The sequence below is a fragment of the Lontra canadensis genome, unplaced genomic scaffold (genome assembly GCF_010015895.1).
Source record: "Lontra canadensis isolate GAN:19392208 unplaced genomic scaffold, GSC_riverotter_1.0 scaffold99, whole genome shotgun sequence".
NCBI classification, from domain to species: Eukaryota; Metazoa; Chordata; class Mammalia; order Carnivora; family Mustelidae; genus Lontra; species Lontra canadensis.
Window position 1 is genome coordinate 1,917,044 of NW_022631093.1, and position 20,759 is coordinate 1,937,802.

Genomic DNA, 20,759 nt, shown 5'->3' on the forward strand with positions numbered 1-20,759 from the left:
GGAATTTGCCCACAAACACATAGCTAGAAATCTCACTAGGTCTCTTGGTACCAGAAGACATGCATTTAACAGCATGTCATTTCCTAACTCATGTTAGAGGCAGTGGATAGGAAAAAATACAGAATAGTGTCATGTTAGAAAGCTATCTTGGGCTTCCCTGGCTTTCTTCCTGAAGTACCTTCAGCCTGCTCATGGCGTCTGGTCCAAAGGTATTTTGGTGACTCCATATAGGCACAAGCCCTGGATATAAGACTATGCTTGTCCTGAGTTTTCTAAAACTGGCTGTTATCAAAATCACCCAAGGCGGGGAGTGGGAAAAATCACCCAAGTAACTTTAAAAATACAGAGTTGTAGGCTTCAGGGCCCCAGGGAGGATTCAGAGTCAGCACGCCCTGGGTGGGACCTGGCAAGCTGCATTTTCATAAGGGCCCTGTGGAAGCAGCAAGTGTGAGCATGGGCCTGATGCACAGGTCCTATCCATGCATGACCCCACTTCCTCCATGAAGACTTCCAGTTCCTACTAGTTTATGCAGGGGCTTTACTTTGGTTGTGATAGTAGAGTTTTGCTGCCAGGGGCATTGTTCTAGGACTGTTCACTCCAAACTGTGTAGAAGAAGAAAAGTAAAATGTCTGTGAGCAGCAGGTGGGAGTGTCTGGTTATTCTTGGAAAGAAGGATGCTCATATGTGGGGAGCACCTGCTACAAAAGCAGGTCTGGCAGTCTTACTCCTTCACAGCAGACACTCCTTCCTAAGCCTCTTATTGCATATACCTCATGTCCTAAAGAGATTCCACACCTCAGAGCCTTGTAACATTTTTTACAAGCTCCAACAAACTTAGTTATCTAGATTTCTACCACATGGCAAGTTAACTTTAGTAAATTAAAAGTAGAGGAAGAAAGCCCATTGACAGCAATGAGAAACTGCCACCAACCAGATTGTTAGCATATTTTTCTCAATGGTGCAGTCATAGTAATAATTATAGTTAAAAAAAGTTGGGCATCTATCATGGTTCAAGTACTATGCTAAGCTTTATATATTATATATATATATATATATATATATATATATATATATATATGTATATGATCTCATTTAATCTTCTCAACTCCCAATTATTAGATCTTTTTTTTTAAAAAAAGATTTTATTTATTAACTTGACAGAGAGAGAGACAGCGAGAGAGGGAACACAAGCTAGGGGAGTGGAACACAAGCTAGGGGAGTGGGAGAGGGAGAAACAGGCTTCCTGCCGAGCAGGGAGCCTGACGGGGGGCTCGATTTCAGGACCCTGGGATCATGACCCGAGCCAAAGGCAGATGCTTAACAACTGAACCACCCAGGTGCCCCTATTTATACCTTTTTAAAGGAGAAGTGAACTGATGCTCAGACCTCTTGTCCAAGGCCCTCCGTGAATCCAAATCTCTTCTGACTCTGAGACAACAACAAGAAAAATACAAAAAGCAGACATGGACCTCAAGGGAGCTGGGGCTATTTGGCTCTGTCCACTCAACAGGTCCTAAGGATCACAGCTCAATGTGATTTGAGTCACCACAGTGGTGACCATGAGTCAAGAAAAGGCTATTAGCAGTCAGGGTTTATATAAAGAGGCAGTGAAGCCAATGTTTCATATTTCAAAAAGGCTCAGTCTAAAATGGGCCACAAGTATTTTAAATAGTTAGGATAAGCATCTTATATGTAGATGCCCTTATTCCCCTCAAATTCTAGGCTTCTGAGCATATTCAAGGTGAAGGAGCTTTACAGGCATAACAGGTCTTTCCCACAATGCCAATGGTTGAAGATACCTCCTCATTACCTCTTAATCTCACAGTGATTTACATTATTTTAGCTACAGGAACTAAAACTCCCTGGTCAGCAGAAAGTTCTCATTCTGGACCTGTTCAGGACTCGGAATATTGCCATAATAACCATTATGTCCTTGCTCCTGTGGTAAGTAATAAATGATCTATGGATATGACACACAACACCTAAGGACACAACTGATTTTCTCTAATTCACAGCAACGTCAGGGCAAGGGTTGAGTCTTCCTGAGACAAAACAGAAATTCTAGAATTCTAAGTTATTTGGAAATGGCTCCATTCAACTCATGGAACTGGATGCTGAAAAAAAGTCACAGGGAACATAAAAAAATAACATGACATTTAAGCCTGCTTACTGTGGGCCACAGGGAAAGGGTCCCTCCCCTCCTAAAGTCATTGGGATTCATGCTAATTATGTTGCTGGTTCCTGAAAGTGAGAGGCTAATTCAGCTCCTGCTTCCAGAAGCTATACCGTCAACAGAACGGTGACATCAGAGTAATAATGTTCCTGAAAACATTTTTCAGATATCCTCTGCTTTTCAGTCATGTTAATAGTAAGCAAACTTCTGCACAGAGGAGTCTGCAAGGTGCAGTTGTTTTTGCACAGAAGAGTTTTACAGTTCTGCAGAAGTCAACTGTAATGACAGGGTGTGCAGTGTGTACTATGTTCCATGGGACTTTCATTCTCTTCCCTAAAGTGAGTTTTAATAAATCGATTGGAATTCACCAAAAGAGAATCCTGCAGTATTACCTATGTGTCCTCATTTTTCTTTTGGGTAAGAATAAATCTGGATTTTGTGTTCACTGACGTGACTGATGCGCTTTCTTCAGATAATAGTTGTAAGGGAACAAGGATGTACGAACTGTTCAGGAAATACTGAAATTTGAAATTAACTAGACCAGGGTAGGTGTTGTTAAATGTTGGCAGATCTAGACTAGTGCTGTCCAAGAGAACTTGCCACAACAATGAAAATGTTTTATATCTGAGTTGTCCATTGTTGCAACCAGTAGGCACAGGTGGCTCTGAAGCAGGTGAAGTGTGGCCAGTGTGACTAAAGAACTGAATTTTTAATTTAATTTAATTTTAATTGACATACTTTTTAAATAGCCATATGTGGCTAGTGGCTACTTGTAGGACAGAAAGACCGGGACAATTTCTTGACCGTCATGGAATCATTGAGTGGTTCAGGCTATCCTCTTGGCATTTTTGCCTTCTTTCTTTTGTCTTTCAGGATGCTAACCTCAGTGGGTTACTTTGCTCTGTCTCTCAATGCTCCTAATTTACATGGAGATGCCTACCTGAACTGTTTCCTTTCTGCCTTGATTGAGGTTCCCGCTTACATTACAGCCTGGCTGCTGCTTCGAAGGCTGCCTCGGCGTTACATCATCGCCGGCGTACTGTTCTTGGGAGGAGGTGTGCTTCTTTTAATTCAGTTCGTACCCGCAGGTAAGAAGTTAACTAATATTAACCGCTTACTGGAAAAGAGCTGCACCTTGACTAGACTAATCATTAGTCACTGTGCCCTCTTTGTGTCGCCTTTACATCATAAGCCCTTCTTAAGTCAACTGGACAAGCGATAGCTAACTACGGCATTTCCTGTGTTCACAACAACTCCCCTGACATGGGAGTCAGCCTTAAGGGATCAGAAATCACTGCCTGAGAGGAAGCCTGATGCCGTCCATCATTCCCTTGGTACTTTCAGATCTCTTCCCTGAGGAACATTTTCTAGCGTTGCAGTGCGTAGGACTGCCAGTTCCCATATAAGGCAGTGATTTTTAGGGCCTGTAATCCTTAAGCAGTTGAAGAGCACACGAAGACATTTGCTTCTTTTTTCTCCTTATGCCTAACTTTCTCATATTAAAATGTTGTCAATAGATCATTAATAACCTAGTATTATACATAAAACATATATCTCTTTGATAATTATAAACAGGTTAGAAAGGATAGGTCTTTCTCTTTGAAGATTAAACTTAACTATATTAACATGCTAACAACTTACAATGAAACTGCTGTAACGAATGAAAGTAGGCAAAGGTCACTGAATGCACTGAAAAGCAGTAGAGCAGAACAGAAAGCAACCCGTCACTCTCCATCTTTGTTTGTGTCCAATTATTAAGATATTTGAAGACAAAGTGTTACTTGGGGAATATCTCCTTCTTTTTTAGAGAGAGACATGGGGAAAGAGAGGGGCAGAGAGGAAGGGAGAGAGAGAATCTTAATCTTAAGCACACTCGGTGCAGAGCCCAGGATAGGGCTGGATCTCACGATCTTGAGAACACGAGTTGAGCTGAAATCAAAGTTGGAGGCTTAACTGACTGAGTCACCTAGGTGCTCTGGGAACATCTTTACATTATGAAAACATTGCTGTACAAGCAAAGAGGACAATGAAAGCAACTGAGTTAACAAAGTCTTACTTCTAGGAGCACCTCTTTTTACACGGGGTCTCTTTTCCAGATTACAACTTCTTGTCCATTGGTCTGGTGATGTTAGGGAAGTTCGGGATCACCTCTGCTTTCTCCATGCTGTATGTCTTCACCGCAGAGCTTTACCCCACCCCGGTCAGGAACATGGCCGTGGGGGTCACATCCATGGCCTCCAGAGTGGGCAGCATCATTGCTCCCTACTTTGTTTACCTCGGTGAGATGCATCTTGTCAATTTGTTCTGTTTTAAAAAATATAAAGGAATAGATTTTTCATTGTGAAAAAATGCAAACAGCACAGAAAGTACTGGAAAAAGTACAACTTCACTTTTTCTCCCTTGGCTCCCCAGACTGCAGCCCTAGAAGTAGCTAATATTAACACTTTGGTGAGTAGCCCTGCAGACATTTTGTTTTGCAAAACATATAGTTTTGCAAAACATATATATATACACACAATAAAATTAAACATATAAACAAAATTATATATATTGTTTCACAACTTTTTAGATATAACATTGTATCAGAATATCTTATTAGTGTATAGAGCTTTTTACCTTCTTTTTAGTTAGTATATATTCTTCCAATATATGTATATACATAATTTGTTTAACTAGGCTCAATGGATAGACATTTATGCTATTTCCTGGTTTTTGTTATCACACATAACACTGCAATAATCATTCCTCTATCCCCCTAAGACCCTTTGTTCATTTAATTACATACACTTGGATTCATGGATTGTTGGAGCAAATTAAAATTTTCATAGATATTGCCAAACTGGCCTCTAAATATTGTACTAATTTACAGTCCAACTGTCAATATATGAGAGGGCCTATTTCTCCATATCCTCACTAACAATGGGGATGACCCAATTTTTTAATCATTGGTAATCTGTTACCTGAAAAATGGATGTCATTATTGTTTTCATTTCTAATTCAATTATAAATAAGGTTGAATTTTTTTTTTTAAGATTTCTTTATTTATTTGAGAGACAGAGCACAGGAGAACATGCTCACGTGAGTTGGGGGGGAGAGGCAGAGGGAGAGAATCTTCAAGCAGAAGCCCCACTGAGCACAGAGTCCGATGCGGGGCTCTATCTCAAAACCCATGAGATCATGACCTAAGCCGAAATCAAGAGTCAGACATTTAACCAAGGGCTAAGCCACCCAGGCGCCCCTGATTTGTGAGAGCTCTTTGTAATTGAAAGAAACTAGCCCTTTGCATATATGTAGTAAATATTTTTCTTAGTTCATCATATACTTTGACTTTATGATATTTTAAGAAATTTTAGTTTTTCTATGGTCAGATTTTGCAATCTGGAGTAACACCACAGGGGGGCTTTGGTGGGTTGTTCAATGAATGTAGGATCTCCTACTCCAAGCCTAAGCCTCATTAAGGACTCTGACGGTGAGAGATGCTGATACACCTCCTATTCTTCCTAGTCATCCGTTACCTACTGGTTCAAACACGCATGCAGACAAATACTATATCTGAATTCTCACGAAAGGTACACCCTAATTTTTGCAGAGAAAGTGAAACATTTTCTTATCTTAAACATACTCTGCATTGCTGCCCTGAACAAGCCCTAAGAAAGCACATTAAAATATTGAATGGTGTCGGGGCACCTGGGTGGTTTAGTGGGTTAAAGCCTCTGCCTTCGGATCAGGTCATGATCTCAGGGTCCTGGGATGGAGTCTCGCGACGGGCTCTAAGCTCAGCAGGGAGCCTGCTTCCTCTCTCTCTCTCTGCCTGCCTCTCTGCCTACTTGTGATCTCTATCTGTCAAATGAATAAATAAAATCTTTGAAAAACATATTGAATGGTGTCATTTTCCCTTCATTCCTTCTTCTTTCAAGCCATGCTCACTTGGTCTAAGGGCAGACCACCGGTACAGATGAAAGGGAGGAATCTGAGGCAGCTTTCTGTTCTGCAACAACTACTCCTGTTAGTGACACAGACACCTCAGAGGAGCTTCCAGATTAAAATCCATCAAATAAAATTCTTGGGTGTGTTGTTCCTCTATAACCTCTGTTTGCAGAAAGGAGGCAAGATGAGGATCTGTTATTCTCCTGTCCAAGTAACGCCACATAAGGAAGAGGTGGAGAATGGTTCTTATAAAACCAAGACACATAAACGTTGCAAAAAGAAACCAAATCCAGGTATATAGTGCATTCACTATGCCTGACATTGAGTGATTGAAATTGGATTAAACATATTACTTAGGTTTTTTTTCTTTTAAGAGTTTCATGGCTCTTTGGACCTAGCTGTCCACTGCAGCCTACTTCACAGTTCAGGCAAAAGCAAAGTTCACACCACTCATCATGGCCTGTACCTGTCCCTGTGATGTCCTTTCTCCTCCTTGATGTCCTCTCATCCCCATCTCCAATGACTTCCACCTTGAGAGGGAAAACTTGGTTGGCAAAGACTTTCATCAATGGAACATCTGTCATTCATGGTTCAATAGTGGCTTAGAGATTGCCAAATGGCATGAAAGACTTTACAATATTGCAAAAGCACATAGGGAAATGATTATGGAAATCACGGAGGCAATGGCTTCTGCCAAAAAGAAACTGTGATCTTTTGCATACCTTTTTCCTTCTGAAAATGTTCAGACTTGAGTACTCTCAAATACTGTTTGCCACCATGACAAAACAATTTCCAGGAGTATCTGGAGAATCCCTGTATCCAATTGATGGTCTTGTGCCTTGTAGGTGCTTACAACAGAGTTCTGCCCTACATTGTCATGGGTAGCCTGACTGTCTTCATTGGAATCATCACCCTTTTCTTCCCTGAAAGTTTTGGAATGACTCTACCAGAGACCTTAGAGCAGATGCAGAAAGTGAAAGGGTAAGTGAAACGTTAAAAACTAGTAGCAAAATCCCTCAGAAGGAATAAGCATTCAATAATAGCCAGGAAGTTTCTGAAAAAGCAGAGTAGAAAGTAGAGAGTAGCTCTATCAGATAATAAAGCATATTACTAAGCAAAGATAATTAAAACTATATGATAAGGGTATAGGAATAGAACTCACTGGAATAGTATAGAGTTCAGAATTAAATCCAAGAAACTATGAGAACTCAGTCTATGCTAAAAAGTAGCAATTTGAAATCAGTAAGGAAAATTAGATTATTCAGTAAAGGGTGTTAGAGAATTCAGCTAGCCATGCTGGATAAATTAAAAACTTACATCCTATTTCAGAGTAATACATCAATAAATTGCAGAGTGTTTAAAAATTGAGGCCTAAAGGGGTGCCCGGGTGGCTCAGTGGGTTAAGCCACTGCTTTTGGCTCAGGTCATGATCTCAGAGTCCTGGGATCGAGTCCCACATCGGGCTCTCTGCTCAGCAGGGAGCCTGCTTCCTCCTCTCTCTCTGCCTGCCTCTCTGCCTGCTTGTGGTCTCTGTCAAATAAATAAATAAAATCTTAAAAAAAAAATTGAGGCCTAAAAATGTAAAGTCATATGTGTACCAGAAGAAAACACACATATTTTTGTTATGTTTTGCTCAGAGAAGGCCTTTCTGAACATGATATGAAAAGCAAAGAGACGTAAAGGAAAAGATTGCTACCACTGATTATGAAACTTTAGAAATTGTTGGCACAGCAAGAAAGGAAACTGTAAATAAAAACAAAGGTCAAAAAGCCGGGGGGGAAATATTTGCAACACACAATATACACATGGGGTTTATACAGCTAATATACACGAAACTCTCAGCAGTCAGTGGGAAAAAGACAGACAACTCAGCAGGAAAACTAGCAAAGGTTACCAACAATCAGTTGACAGAAAAAAATCTCATTGGCAGGTATATACATGAAAAACAATACTTGTCCACATTAATAAAGAAATACGAAATGAAACAATTTAATCTTTTGGGGGGCCTATGAGATTTATGAGAGTTTTCCCTCCTGATACCCACCATTTCTGACACCAACTAGGTGTCCTACAATATCATTCAATTCCAACACTAACCACCAGTTTGCATCAGAATCCACAGGTTTTAGAACTTAGTCCCACAAGACTGCCCTCCCTTCAGATGCCAGTGGTAAATATCAGGTCCCCAGGTTATTCCCACTTCTATCCAACTTGGTTGCGAAGTCTGGTGTTTCCACAACCTCCCCTCTCTCCACTCAAGTTCAGTAATTTGCCGGAATGACTCACAGAACTCAGGTAACAGTTTCCTTACCTTTTCAGGTTTATTATAAAGAATGCACATGAACAGCCAAGTGAAGAGGTACAAAGGGTGAGGTCCAGAAGGGTCCAGAGTGCAAGAGCTTCTGTCCCCATGCATTTGGGGAACACCACCGTCCTCACACATGGATGTGTTCACCAATTCAGAAGCTCTCCGAACCTCAGTGTTCAGGGGGTTTTATGGAGGTTTTATCATCTTGGCATGATCCATAACTAATCCAACCTCTAGCCCCTCACCCCTCCTTGGGGGTTGGAAGGTGGAGCTGAAAGTTCCAGGCTTCTAATCAAGGCCTGATCTTTCTGGCAACCAGCCTCCATCCTGAAGTTATCAAGGGGCCCTCCAGGAGTTGCCTAATTAGAACAAAACACAAGATGCTCCTATGCCCCCTATCACCCAGGAAATGACAAAGGATTTAGGAGCTTTGTGTCAGGAACTTGGGACATAAATATCTTTCTACAGTATCACAGATTGGCAAACAATTAAAGATGAGTGGATTCATAGAAGTTGAGATTCTAGAGTGAAACTGCCTGGCTTCAAATCCCAAATCTAGGGCGTGAATTTGGGTAAATTACTTAATTTTCACTAAACCTTGGGATTCACATCTATTATATGGAAATAGTTCATATGACTATCTTGAAGTTCTATAAGATAACACGTTTTTAGTGCCTGGCCAAGAAGAACATAAATCTATGTATGAGTGGATGATTCTGATTTCTGACAGAACATGTATAACAAAGTATGCCCCAAAAGTTGTTTTCTTCAAATGATATAACTATTTCAACATTAACTTTAGCATGCTGAGAAGTCATATTTACCATTCCATCCTTTCCTTGGGGAAACTGTAGAATTAGAGAATACAAGCTCTAGACTCCTGAGCTATTATTAGAGTTATATTCATTGACTGGATAAATGTCTTTCTTTTTTCTTTATTTCTTTTTTTTTTCAGTGTTGGATAAAAGTTTTTTAATGTCAGTCTGGCATTATAAAGAGGAGAATCTTGAATATTTAATTTTCTTTAACCCTTATTTTATTTTCAGGTTCAGGTTTAGGAAAAAACCAAGAGATTCAGTGGAGAAGGAAGAAAATCCCAAAGTTCTAATAACTTCATTCTGATAAGATCTCCACCCCATTTGGTGACCTGAAAACTAAATGCATCAGTCTCTGTGAGGAAACCATAGCCTTTCCTAAGGAACTGGAGCAAGCCTAAAGATGAACACTAAGATGACTCTGCTGTTGAGAAATACTTGTCATAGAGCACACTCTGGGCCACTCTTCCAGAAAATCTCCTTGTTTTAAAAACCATTTCCAGAGAGTCTACCATCCTAGTGAATTTGATGAAATGGGTTCATAAGATTTTTTGAAAATCTTATGGTCAAGGACTGATAAATCCATACAAATATTGACACTCATTTCCAAACATACAAATACTATTCAAATAAAAAGAATGTCATTGTATTAACGCAACTATCAGGTGACAACAGTATGTGTGTGTGTATGTGTATCACTGAAACAGCACATTCAAAATTATAGTCGTGTTTGAGGCAAACTCATATACTGCTGTAACTAAATGATTAGATGTGGTATTCCCATCCAGAAAATTTTGTACAGTCCTTTGAAGGGAATTGATGGCAGATAACAGTAGTGTTTTGCAAGTGAAATGCCGCAGGAGATCAAGTAGCTTGGGTCGTATGACCCACTGGCCTTTAGGAAGGAAACCCAGACAGTTCCCTGCTACAGTTTCAGAGGCTATAACTCACCGGTCCGCATTCACTGTGATCTTTTTGAGCATGTGTTTAAACCATCTGTTTCTTTAGAGCGGCTGAAGAGGTATTTTGCTAGTAAACAGAGAATCAGGAGAGCCACAAACCAGTTAGGTTGGTAAAGACCATTTGTATGCGCTGCAGCCAAGAGCTACTGGCCCCCAGGAAGGGAGCTGTTCCAAGCCAACAATCTGGAGAGACTTTTAAAACAGTTCTTTCCATTAATAGATTCCTTCCTAAGTGTCGTCTACAGGTGCTAGTCTCCTCAGCTGGGGCTGCATCTGGTTTCAGTTCCACAAGTGAGCGGGGGAGAAGAAAGCTGGGGTCGTGTATTATAAGCTCAGGAGAGACACGTCCAGTCTCTGTCTTAGCATGTTTTAGGCACACTGAGATGACAACAGAGCAGGACATTACTCCTGGACACCTGGGCGGCATGCTTTCATTGAAAGTGGCCTCTGTGACCACAGCACAGTGGTAAGCTCCCCTTTCCTATACCCAGCACTATGCTGTGTGTATAGAAACAGGTAGCCACTGGTTTTAATATGATGCTTGATGGCATCAGCTCCGGAAAAACAATTATCCTCAAAAGTAAATTTTCACAAACTATTTTTTAGAGGAAACTTGGATGTAATATTTTTGATAAATAGTCCTTATTATTTCAGGTTCCTTATCTTGAACTTTTCTGATTAACCCCTAATTTTTTTTCTCTCTATTGCCATATTTCTAACACATATTTTATATCCTACTGACACACTGATCCTACCTTTTGACCGTTACTTTAAAATCCACCAGAATATCCTAGAATAATTTATGTTTCTCATTGGAGACGGAAGCATAGCTTCTGGCATCCACCCAGTGCTTTCATCTCCCCCATGGATGCAGCCTGTCTGGATCAGCTTTCCACCTACCTTGCTGAGCACTGGGCAGCCTGTCCCACAGAGAGCAGGCCATGCTGCCTCCCAAGAAGCTCTTCTTGAACTTTCTTCCCACCCCACCGGCAGTAGCTGTTCCCTCCTCTGAGCTCTTCAGGTACTTGTTAACCCTCACTGAGCTGGACTCTTGTCTTATTGCCCCCACAGCCTCTTAGCCTCTGGGGGGCTAGGAACCCTACCTTGTTTCTCTTTTTATCCTCTATAGATCTGTTTAGCACAGTGCTTTCTTGCATTTAACAAGCATTGATAAATATTTTTTAGTTAAGAAACTTTGTAACTCCAGTTTGGTGGAAATGTTTGTTTGATACATAGACATTAAAAATTTTAAATTCCTATTTACAAAATGCTCTTAAAGCTTTTTCTAAATATAAGAAGTAAGGATGTGATAATTACATTTTACTGTTGTTTATACATTAAAATAATAAGAGATGGCTTTTTTAAATGTTTTTATAAAGGCAACAAGTACACAGATGATTATCTCTTTGATAGCTCAAAGACCAAGTAGATCAACAGATGTCAAAAGATCATTTGATTAAATTCAAGATACGTTCCTGATTTTTAAAAACTGCTTTTAAAGTTAGATCTACAAGGCAACATCCCACACTGGCTTATGAATAGCACTCAGACTGGCAGCCAATCTCATATTGCATGTTCTAGAATCTAGTGTCTTGCCTGGATTCTGTTAGCTTCTGAACCAGACCTTCCTCCTTAATTATGCTCCTGCCCGCCCTGAGTCTGTCCTCGGCACAGCAGCCTGAGTTATCTAAACAAGACCATGTCATTTTTCCACTCAAAACCTTCCAAGAGCTTCCCATCTCAGGTACTCTTCTTCCCCCCTTTATGGTCTCACGGCACATGCTTTTATTTACGTGAGTTTCGTCTTACTTCCGTCAGGTTTTTGAAAAGTTAAAGTCTTTTCGATAGTCTATACATAGAAGTTTCATATGTCCCAGTTTTCCCAAGACAGTCATAGTATCTATCGATGGGCCTAGGGTGATTATTAATACCCCCCAAAACCTTTCGCTCTAAAAATGTCCCAGTTTGGATGACGAATTATATATGCTCACCGATTATAGGGTCCTGCTCTGTGTGTCCCTACCCTATGTCTTTGTTCAAATGTCACCTGCTTGATAAATACTTACCTGACTACCCAATTTTAAATTGTATCTTGTTCTTTCTGTCCCAAACTCACCTGTACCTGGTTCATTTTTCACCATAGTTTTTATTACCCTCTAACATCCTAATTTACCTCTTCATTTTTTTTTAATGTCCTTCTTCCTCATGGAGCTTAACATTCCATCCCCAGCAGTTAGAAGTGTGTTTGGTACATATACATATTTGATACTTGATAAATATTTGTTTAGAAATGAATGAATAGGCGTACCTGGGGGGCTCAGTCGTTAAGCATCTGCCTTCAGCTCAGGTCATGATTTCAGGGTCCTGGGATCTGGTCCTGCATCAGGCTCCCTGCTCAGCAAGGAGTCTGCTTCTCCCACTCTCTGTCCCTCTGCTTGCTGTTCCCTGCTCATGCTCTCCCTCTCTCTCTGTCAAATAAATAAATAAAATGTTTTTTTAAAAATGAATAAATAGAGGTGCCTGGGTGGCTCAGTGGGTTGAAGCCTCTGCCTTCGGCTCAGGTCATGATCTCAGGGTCCTGGGATCGAGCCCCACATCGAGCTTTCTGCTCAGCAGGGAACCTGCTTCCTTCTCTCTCTCTTCCTGCCTCTCTGCCTACTTGTGATCTCTGTCAAATAAGTAAATAAAATCTTTAAAAAATGAATAAATATATTATTACAATCATTATTATAGTTAAATTGACAAAAGTAATTATTAGTTTTCAAACAAGAAAAGATTAGCCAATAAACATACCAAAAAAGTGTTCTGGGTCCCCTGGGTGGCTCCACTGGTTAAGTGTCCAACTCTTTTTTTTTTAGAGAGAGTACATGCAAGTGAGAGGATGGACAGAGGGAGAAAATCTTCAAGCAGACTTCCTGCTGAGCACAGAGCCTGATGCAGGCTCAATCTTTAGGACCCATGAGATCACGACTTGAGTGAAAGCAAGAATCAGAAGCTTAAGTGACTGAGCCACTCAGGGGCCCCAAGTGTCTAATTCTTCGTCTCAGCTCAGGTCTTGATCTCAGGATCGTAAGTTCAAGCCCCGTGTTGGGCTCCAAGCCAGGCACAGAGTCTACTTAAAAAAAAGAAAAAAAAAATTTGCTTCATAAGCAATAGAAAACCATACTAATTGGTGTGAAAATGTGATGCCATTTTCCAGTTAACACATTAGCAAAGATTACTAAATAATGATATTCAGTAATAATGAGAGTATGACGAGATAAATTTTCATATTCCTCTGGTGAGAATGTAAATTGGATTATTTTTTCTAGAAAAGAAAATGGCAGTGTTTCCAGGGCCTTAAAACGCTTGGGTATTTTTTCTCTTTCCTTTTCTTTCTTTCTTTCTTTTTTTTTAAGAGAGAGAGACAGTGTGCACATGGGAGCAGGAGAGGGCATGGGGTAGGGAGGAGGGGTAGAGGAAGAGAGAGATTCTTTTTTTTTTTAAAGATTTTATTTATTTATTTGACAGACAGAGATCACAAGTAGGCATAGATGCAGGTAGAGAGAGAGGGAGACGCCCCGCTGAGCAGAGAGCCTGATGTGGGGCTTGATCCCAGAACCCCGGGATCATGACCTGAGCCGAAGCAGAGGCTTTAACCCACTGAGCCACCCAGGTGCCCCAAAAGAGAGATTCTTAAGTAGGGTCCATGCCTAGCACAGAGCCTGATGCAGGGCTCAGTCTCACAATTCTGAGAACATGACCTGAGCTGAAATCAAGAGTTAGACGCTTAACCGACTGAGTCACCCAGGCACTCCACAAATAGTCTGATTTAAAAATGGACAAAAGATTTTAATAAGAAGTTCTCCAAAGAAGATATACAAATGGTCAGCAAGCATATGAAATGATGCTCAACATCACTAATCATGAGAATCTCAAACCAAAAACACAAGACACCGCCTCATACCCATTAGGATGGCTGCTATAAGAAAAGCAGAAAACAAGTGTTGACAAGGATGTGGAGAAATTGGAATACTTATGCACTCTTGGTGGGTATGTGAAATGGTGCAGAAACTCTGGAAAACAGCATGGAGTTCCCTCAAAAAAATTAAAAATAGAACTACAGTACGATTCAACAGTCCCACTTCTGGGTGTATTTCCGAAATAGTTCAAAGCAGTATCTCAAAGAGCTGTTTGCACACTCATGTTCATCACAGCATTATTAACAATAGCTAAGAGCTGGAAGCAACCCAAATGTTCATCAACAGATGAATGGATAAAGAAAATGCAGTGTCCATGTACAATGCAACATTATGGAGCCTTAAAAAAGAAGGAAATCCTGTGGCATGCTCTAACATGTGTCTCAAGAATGCTGTGCTGAGTACAATAAGCCAGTCACAAAAGGACAAATACTATATGATTCCACCTACATAAAGTATTTAAAATTAGTGTGGTTCGTGGGTTTCAGTTTCACAAGATGAAGAAGTTCTAGAGATCTGTGCATAGCAATGTGAATACTACCGAATGATATGTCATACTGTTGAACTGTACGCTTACAAGTGAGTAAGATGGCAGAATTTAATGTTATGTGTTTTATTTTTTACCACAGTAAAAACAAAGCTGTGTGGAAATAGTTAAATAAATAAATAATAGTGTGCTCTTCTGAAAGAACACAATTCAGCCTTTAAAAACGGTATTTAAGAATTTCTTTTTAAGTTTTGTTTTTTTTTTAACTAATCTCTACACGCACTGCGGGGCTTTAACTCATGACCCCAAGATCAAGAGTCACATGCTCTCCCAACTGAGCTAGCCACGTGCTCCTAAGAATTATTTTTCATAACATGATAAAATATTTATGATATAATGCAAGTATTAAAAACAGTACATAATAGTATTAACTAAATAAGGAGCATATGCTTGAAAAAACTATGTTTAAAACATCTGAAAAAGGGACGCCTAGGTGGCTCAGTGGGTTAAGGCCTCTGCCTTCGGCTCCGGTCATGATCCTGGGGTCCTGGGATCAAGCCCCGCATTGGGCTCTCTGCTCAGTGGGGAGCCTGCTTCCTCCTCTCTCTCTCTCTCTCTGCCTGCCTCTCTGCCTACTTGTGATTTCTGTCAAATAAATAAAATCTTAAAAAAAAAAAAAACATCTGAAAAAACAACTAGAAGAAAAGATCTCAAGGTATTAACAGTAGGTATGTTTGGATGGGGGATGATGGATAACTTCTGTTTCAGGTTCCTTTTTGTAGTTTTCCATACTTCACAAATGTTCCACAAAATGCATTACTTTTATAATCATAAAGAAGTTAAAACATAAAAACTTTTATTAAGTGTCAACTAAGCGTGAGGGCTCAGGAAGCAAAGATGAAGAACATGAAGAACACAAAACTCTTGCTCGCAGTGGGCTTGGTGTAACCAGATGATAAATTCCTATCTGTGTGACCTCAGCAGCTAGCCCAGTGCCCCAGCTTGGGGCTGAGCTCTGTGGAGCGGAAACCCCGGTCAAAGTCATTTTTTCCCATCCAGACCTGGGCATTTTTAGATCTCTCCTCTCTGCTTGAACAGTAGACACGTCTCCCGTGATTGGGTTTTACCAAGCCACACTCATTCTTTTGAAGCTAATCACCTTATCACGGGGGTTATCTTTAACAGATTATAAAAATGGATTATAAAAATTATGAGGCTTTGCCAAAAAAAAAAAAAAAGATTATGAGGATTTGAATGACCGATGCCTCTATGTTGGCACAGAAAAGTCTTAAACCTGAGTGTGAGAACCTTGAGAACTCCTTTCTCAAACACTGCAAATTTGACCCTCCTTGTCACTCTGATTCTAACTTCCCTCTGTGCTCCCTGTCCCTGCAAAGCCTACCACCTCACCCTCCCACTGTTGCCTTCCCCACTGCTGTGTTCCACTGTGGACAAACGCCTGTGGCCCTTCACGTATATCCCTGGGTGCTTTTATCACATCTCTCCTGACAGAGATCTGGCTGCCCCCTGAGCACCCCCACTTCCCTCCAGGTTCTGTCCCAAAGGGAGGCTATTTACTTTCCCCTTCCTGTGAACTTCGGAGCCACTAAATTCTGAGCATTGTCCTAGTTGCCCACTGCCAGTTCCAAACCACAGCTCCTTCACCTTCATATATTAGAAATACTTCCCTCAAGGTTTGGGCTGTACCCTTCCTGTTGCTGTTTCCAGCAATCTGCCTGGTTGCCCATCTACATTCTATGAACCCTCTGGAATCCAGCCACAGGTATTGATGACTTTTGTGCTCAGGAGCATGAGTAATCCTACACCTCAGTCTCAGAGTACTTGACCTTTACCTGTACCTTTACCTTTACCGTTCCTCCCTGCCAACGACACACTCTGGACCCTGTCAACCTCATTCCAGTCCCTTTTATGTTCCTCACAACCCTTCAGCTCTGACATAGACACAGTTGGTTCCTTTTTCTTCTAGCTTCTACTTTGTGATCCCCTCAACTCACTCACCCATGACCCTGGTCCATTTGTTTCTTTTTCTTGCAATATCTAAACCAAAAATAAGTCAAACTATGTTCCTCTTAACTCTCAATCCAAGCTGCTGAATTAAAATATAGGAGAGAGGAGGTCATTCATGGGCTGGAGGAACATGTGGATTGAGAAAGGGACGAGTGGGTTGAGGGTCCAGCTGTGACTAGAAATGTCAGTGTGCAGAAATACCAATTCACATGGTTGTGTGATTTTTTTCCAGAGTCCCAGGGTAGGAATAAAATGCACACATGGCTGGATTTGGGGGTGGCAGTACCAGGGAACAGAATGATAAGACAGTGGAGGAACTGAGATTGATGAAAGCAAAGGACCACAGCATTTAGATTGAAGAGGAAAGAGAATGAAACATGACAACCTCTGTTATCCTAGTATGCTGTGCCCATCTACTTTTTTTTTTCTTTATTTGGGGTATATGAGAACCTGGCACATTAAGATCCAGAGTGTTCAAAGGAAAAACTTACAGATCAGCCCAAGGTGTAGAATCTGTCCCATCTCTCTTGGACTATTCACCAAGGATGTGACTGTGTTGATATGAAACCTGAGGAGACTGAAGGCAATTACTCAGTAGGGGCCAAGGGCTAGATTTTATTTTTTAGCATAATGAGATGTAGCATTAATAATTAAGATTGTAGGCTTGGAGGCAGACAAAGCAGAGTTCTACTTTGGACCTGCCACATAAACAACTGTAGCAACTGGGCAAAGTAACTTCTTGGTTTCTTTGTCTATAAAGTGAGGACAATAAGAATACATATCTCAGAGAGCCATTGTGAGGCTATTGTTAGTATTATTGTTGTAATAATACGATAGCAGAGAGGACGGATGCTGGATCAGGAATAATTTCCACCCTAATCTGGCATCTATCTCAGAAGATTAAGATCATCAGTAACTTTAGATTATCTAAATCTAGGGGCGCCTGGGTGGCTCCGTGGGTTAAGCCTCTGCCTTCGGCTCAGGTTGTGATCTCAGGGTCCTGAGATCGAGCCCTATATCGGGCTCTCTGCTCTGCGGGGAGCCTGCTTCCTCCCTCTCTCTCTGCCTGCCTCTCTGCCTACTTGGGACTTCTCTCTCTCTCTCTGTGAAATAAATACATTAAAAAAAAAAAAGGATTATCTAAATCTAACTCAGCCTCCTGATATTTTCCTATGGACTTTTACTCCAATTTGTCACATAGCCCATCATATCTCATAAGGAGACCTACATGTTCTTATGTATCTTTTCTCTTGGGTTGATCTTGTCCAGACCTGTGGCTTTAAATACCAACATATGCAGATAACTCTCCAATTTATATCTCATTCTGACCTCTCCTATGGACTTCATACTTACATGTACAACTGTCTCCAAACTTATACTGAAATATAAGTTTAAAATATTAATATACTTAAATAATTTCATTTTTATATTCAAAATAAAACTCTTCTACAGGCAACAAAAGAAAAAATAGATAAATTGGACTACCCCAAAATTTAAGATTCTTGCACATAAATGTACATGATCAAAAGAGTGAAAAGACAACCATGGAATGGGAGAAAAGATTTGGAAGTCATGTATCTAATAAGCAGTTAACATCCAGTATATAGAAAGAACTCCTACAACTCAACAACAACAAAAACAAACAGCACAATATAAAAATGGGCAAAGGACTTCATACACATTTCTCCAAAGACAAGATGCAAATGGCCAATAAGCACATAAAATGATGCCCAACAACACTAAAAATCAAGTAAATACAAATCATAACCACCATAAGATATCATCTCATACCCATTAGGATGGCAACTATTTTAGAAAAAGTAGAAAATAACAAATGTTGGTGAGGATGTGTTATAACTGGAACTGTTGTGTGCCGTTGGTGGGAATGTAAAACGCTGTAGTCCCCAGAGAAAATGGCACGGCAGCTCCTCAAACAATTAAATATCGCATTGCCATATGACCCACGCAATCCCACTTCTTGGTGTAGACATAATGGAACTGAAAGAAGGGACGCGAAGAGATATTTATGTACTTGTGTTCATACAGCAACATAATTCATGATAGCCGGAAGATGGAAGTGACCCACATATCTATTGACAGATGAATGAAAGAACAAACTGTGGTATATACTTATAGTGGAATATTATTCATCCCTCAAAAGAAGGAAAATTCTGACACATGCTCTGGCAACACACGTGAACCTTGAGGACACTGTGCTTAATGAAACAAGCCAGTCACAAAAGGACAAATTCATAGAGACAGACAGTAGAAGCGTGGTTGCTGGGGGCTGGGGGTAGGAGGGAAGCGGGGAGTTATTGGTTAACAGGGACAGGGATTCCGTTTTGCAACATCAAAAGAGATGGATGGAAAAAGATGGATGGCGGTGATGATTGTACAATGGTATGAATGTACTTAAATGCCATTCATTTGTGCTCTCAAAAATGGTTAGAACCAGTGCCTGGTTGGCTCAGTGGGTTAAAGCCTCTGCCTTCGGCTCTGGTCATGATCCCAGGGTCCTGGGATCGAGCCCTGCCTGCATCGGGCTCTCTGCTCTTCGGGGAGCATTTTCTGCCTGTCTCTCTGCTTACTTGTGATCTCTGTCTGCAAATAAATAAATAAATAAAATCTTCCAAAAAAATGGTTAGGATGATAAATTTTAAGTTAGGATGATAAATTTTATTAGGATAAATTTTTAAAATAATAAATAATTTTAAATTATTTTTAAATTTAAATTTTTAATTTAAAATAAAAAATTTTAAATTAAAATGAAGTAGAACTCTTAATTTTCTATGCCCGCCACCCCACCCAATTTCTTCATTCTAAAAACTGGCACCAAGTTGGTTAGGCCAAAAACCTAGGATTCATCCTTCATTTCCTTCCCTGTCGCCTATATCCAATAATAAGTAATGTCACCTTTTGCTTTTGAAATAATATTCTGAATTCATCCATTCATCTCTTCTACAGATACTGCTGTCCTTCAGGCCGTCACATGCTCTGGTCCGTGATGTTGTAATGGCTTGCTAACCAGTTGGCTTGTTTTCATTCTTGTCCTCTCCAGTCAATTCACAGAGCAGCCAGAGCAGGGCTTAGGGTAGAAATCACACCTTAATCTTTCTCTATTTAAAAATACTCTGATAGCTTCTCACCACACCTAGGATAAAATTCAAACTCCTCGCCAATGTTTACAGAGCGCTAGATGATCTGGTGTCCATACACACTGGTCTCCTGCCAACATCTCTCACCTTATGTCTATCACCATTCACTTTGATCACTATGTTCCAGTCACGCTGGTCTTCCCTCTGTTCTTCCAACACCCCAAGCATATGCCCTTTCCTTGCAGCCTTTGCATTTGCTGCTCCTCTGCTTGGTACACTCTCTTCCCACATCTTCACATGATAGGTTCCTTCTGATCCCTTGCGTCTCAGCTGAGTTATTACCCTCTCAGAAAAGTACTCATTTACTATCCGATCGAAGGTAGCCACCCACTGACTGTCACACTTGACACCGTCATCCTCTTTTCTCTCTTCTTGGCACTTACCATTATTAGAAATTCGCATTTGTTGTCACAAGTTTATCAACAGCTTCACCATCCCCCCAACTGAAGTGTGAGCTCTGTGAGAAGAGATATCTTGTTTGTTTCTTCAATTCCCAGAACCTGAACACTGTTGGGCACATAACTTCCTAGTCAAATATTTGCTGACTGAAAGAAGTGAATAATATTAATGATCCAATTTTCCTTCTGTGTCATATATATATATGAATATGTATGTATATATGTATATCTATAATATGTATACATGTGTGTATATGTATACACACAATATATGTTTGCATGTATTTACATATATATGTATGTATGTATATGTGTGTGTGTGTATATACGTGTGTGTGTGTGTGTGTGTGTGTGTGTGTGCCTTTTGAGAAGGGGTATCTGGATAGTTTAGTCAGTTAAGTTTCCTCTTGATTTTGGCTCAGGTCATAATCTCAGGGTTGTGTGATCAAGCCCCAGGTGGGCTCCGTGGTGGGTTAAGATTCTCTGACTCCCTCTGCCCTTCCCCACCACTTGTGGGCCCTCTCTCTCAAAAAACAAAGCAAAACA

General features: G+C 40.5%; 1 protein-coding gene across 5 annotated transcripts in view; it reads left to right on the forward strand.

The window, feature by feature from the left end:
* Positions 1-9,893, forward strand: part of LOC116855138 (solute carrier family 22 member 4) — a 41,338-nt gene extending 31,445 nt beyond the window's left edge. For 2 of the 5 annotated variants that reach the window (XM_032837579.1, XM_032837583.1), the window contains 5 exons: positions 1,845-1,945; positions 3,048-3,262; positions 4,271-4,453; positions 6,947-7,082; positions 8,421-8,859. In XM_032837579.1, coding sequence (XP_032693470.1) covers positions 1,845-1,945; positions 3,048-3,262; positions 4,271-4,453; positions 6,947-7,082; positions 8,421-8,634 — 849 coding nt within the window. In that variant the 3' untranslated portion in view covers positions 8,635-8,859. Of the gene's footprint in view, positions 1-1,844; positions 1,946-3,047; positions 3,263-4,270; positions 4,454-4,586; positions 4,623-6,946; positions 7,083-8,420; positions 8,860-9,455 lie in introns of those variants that run through there. The other 3 variants (XM_032837582.1, XM_032837580.1, XM_032837581.1) reach the window with 3 other exon arrangements.
* The last annotated feature ends 10,866 nt before the right edge of the window (positions 9,894-20,759 follow it).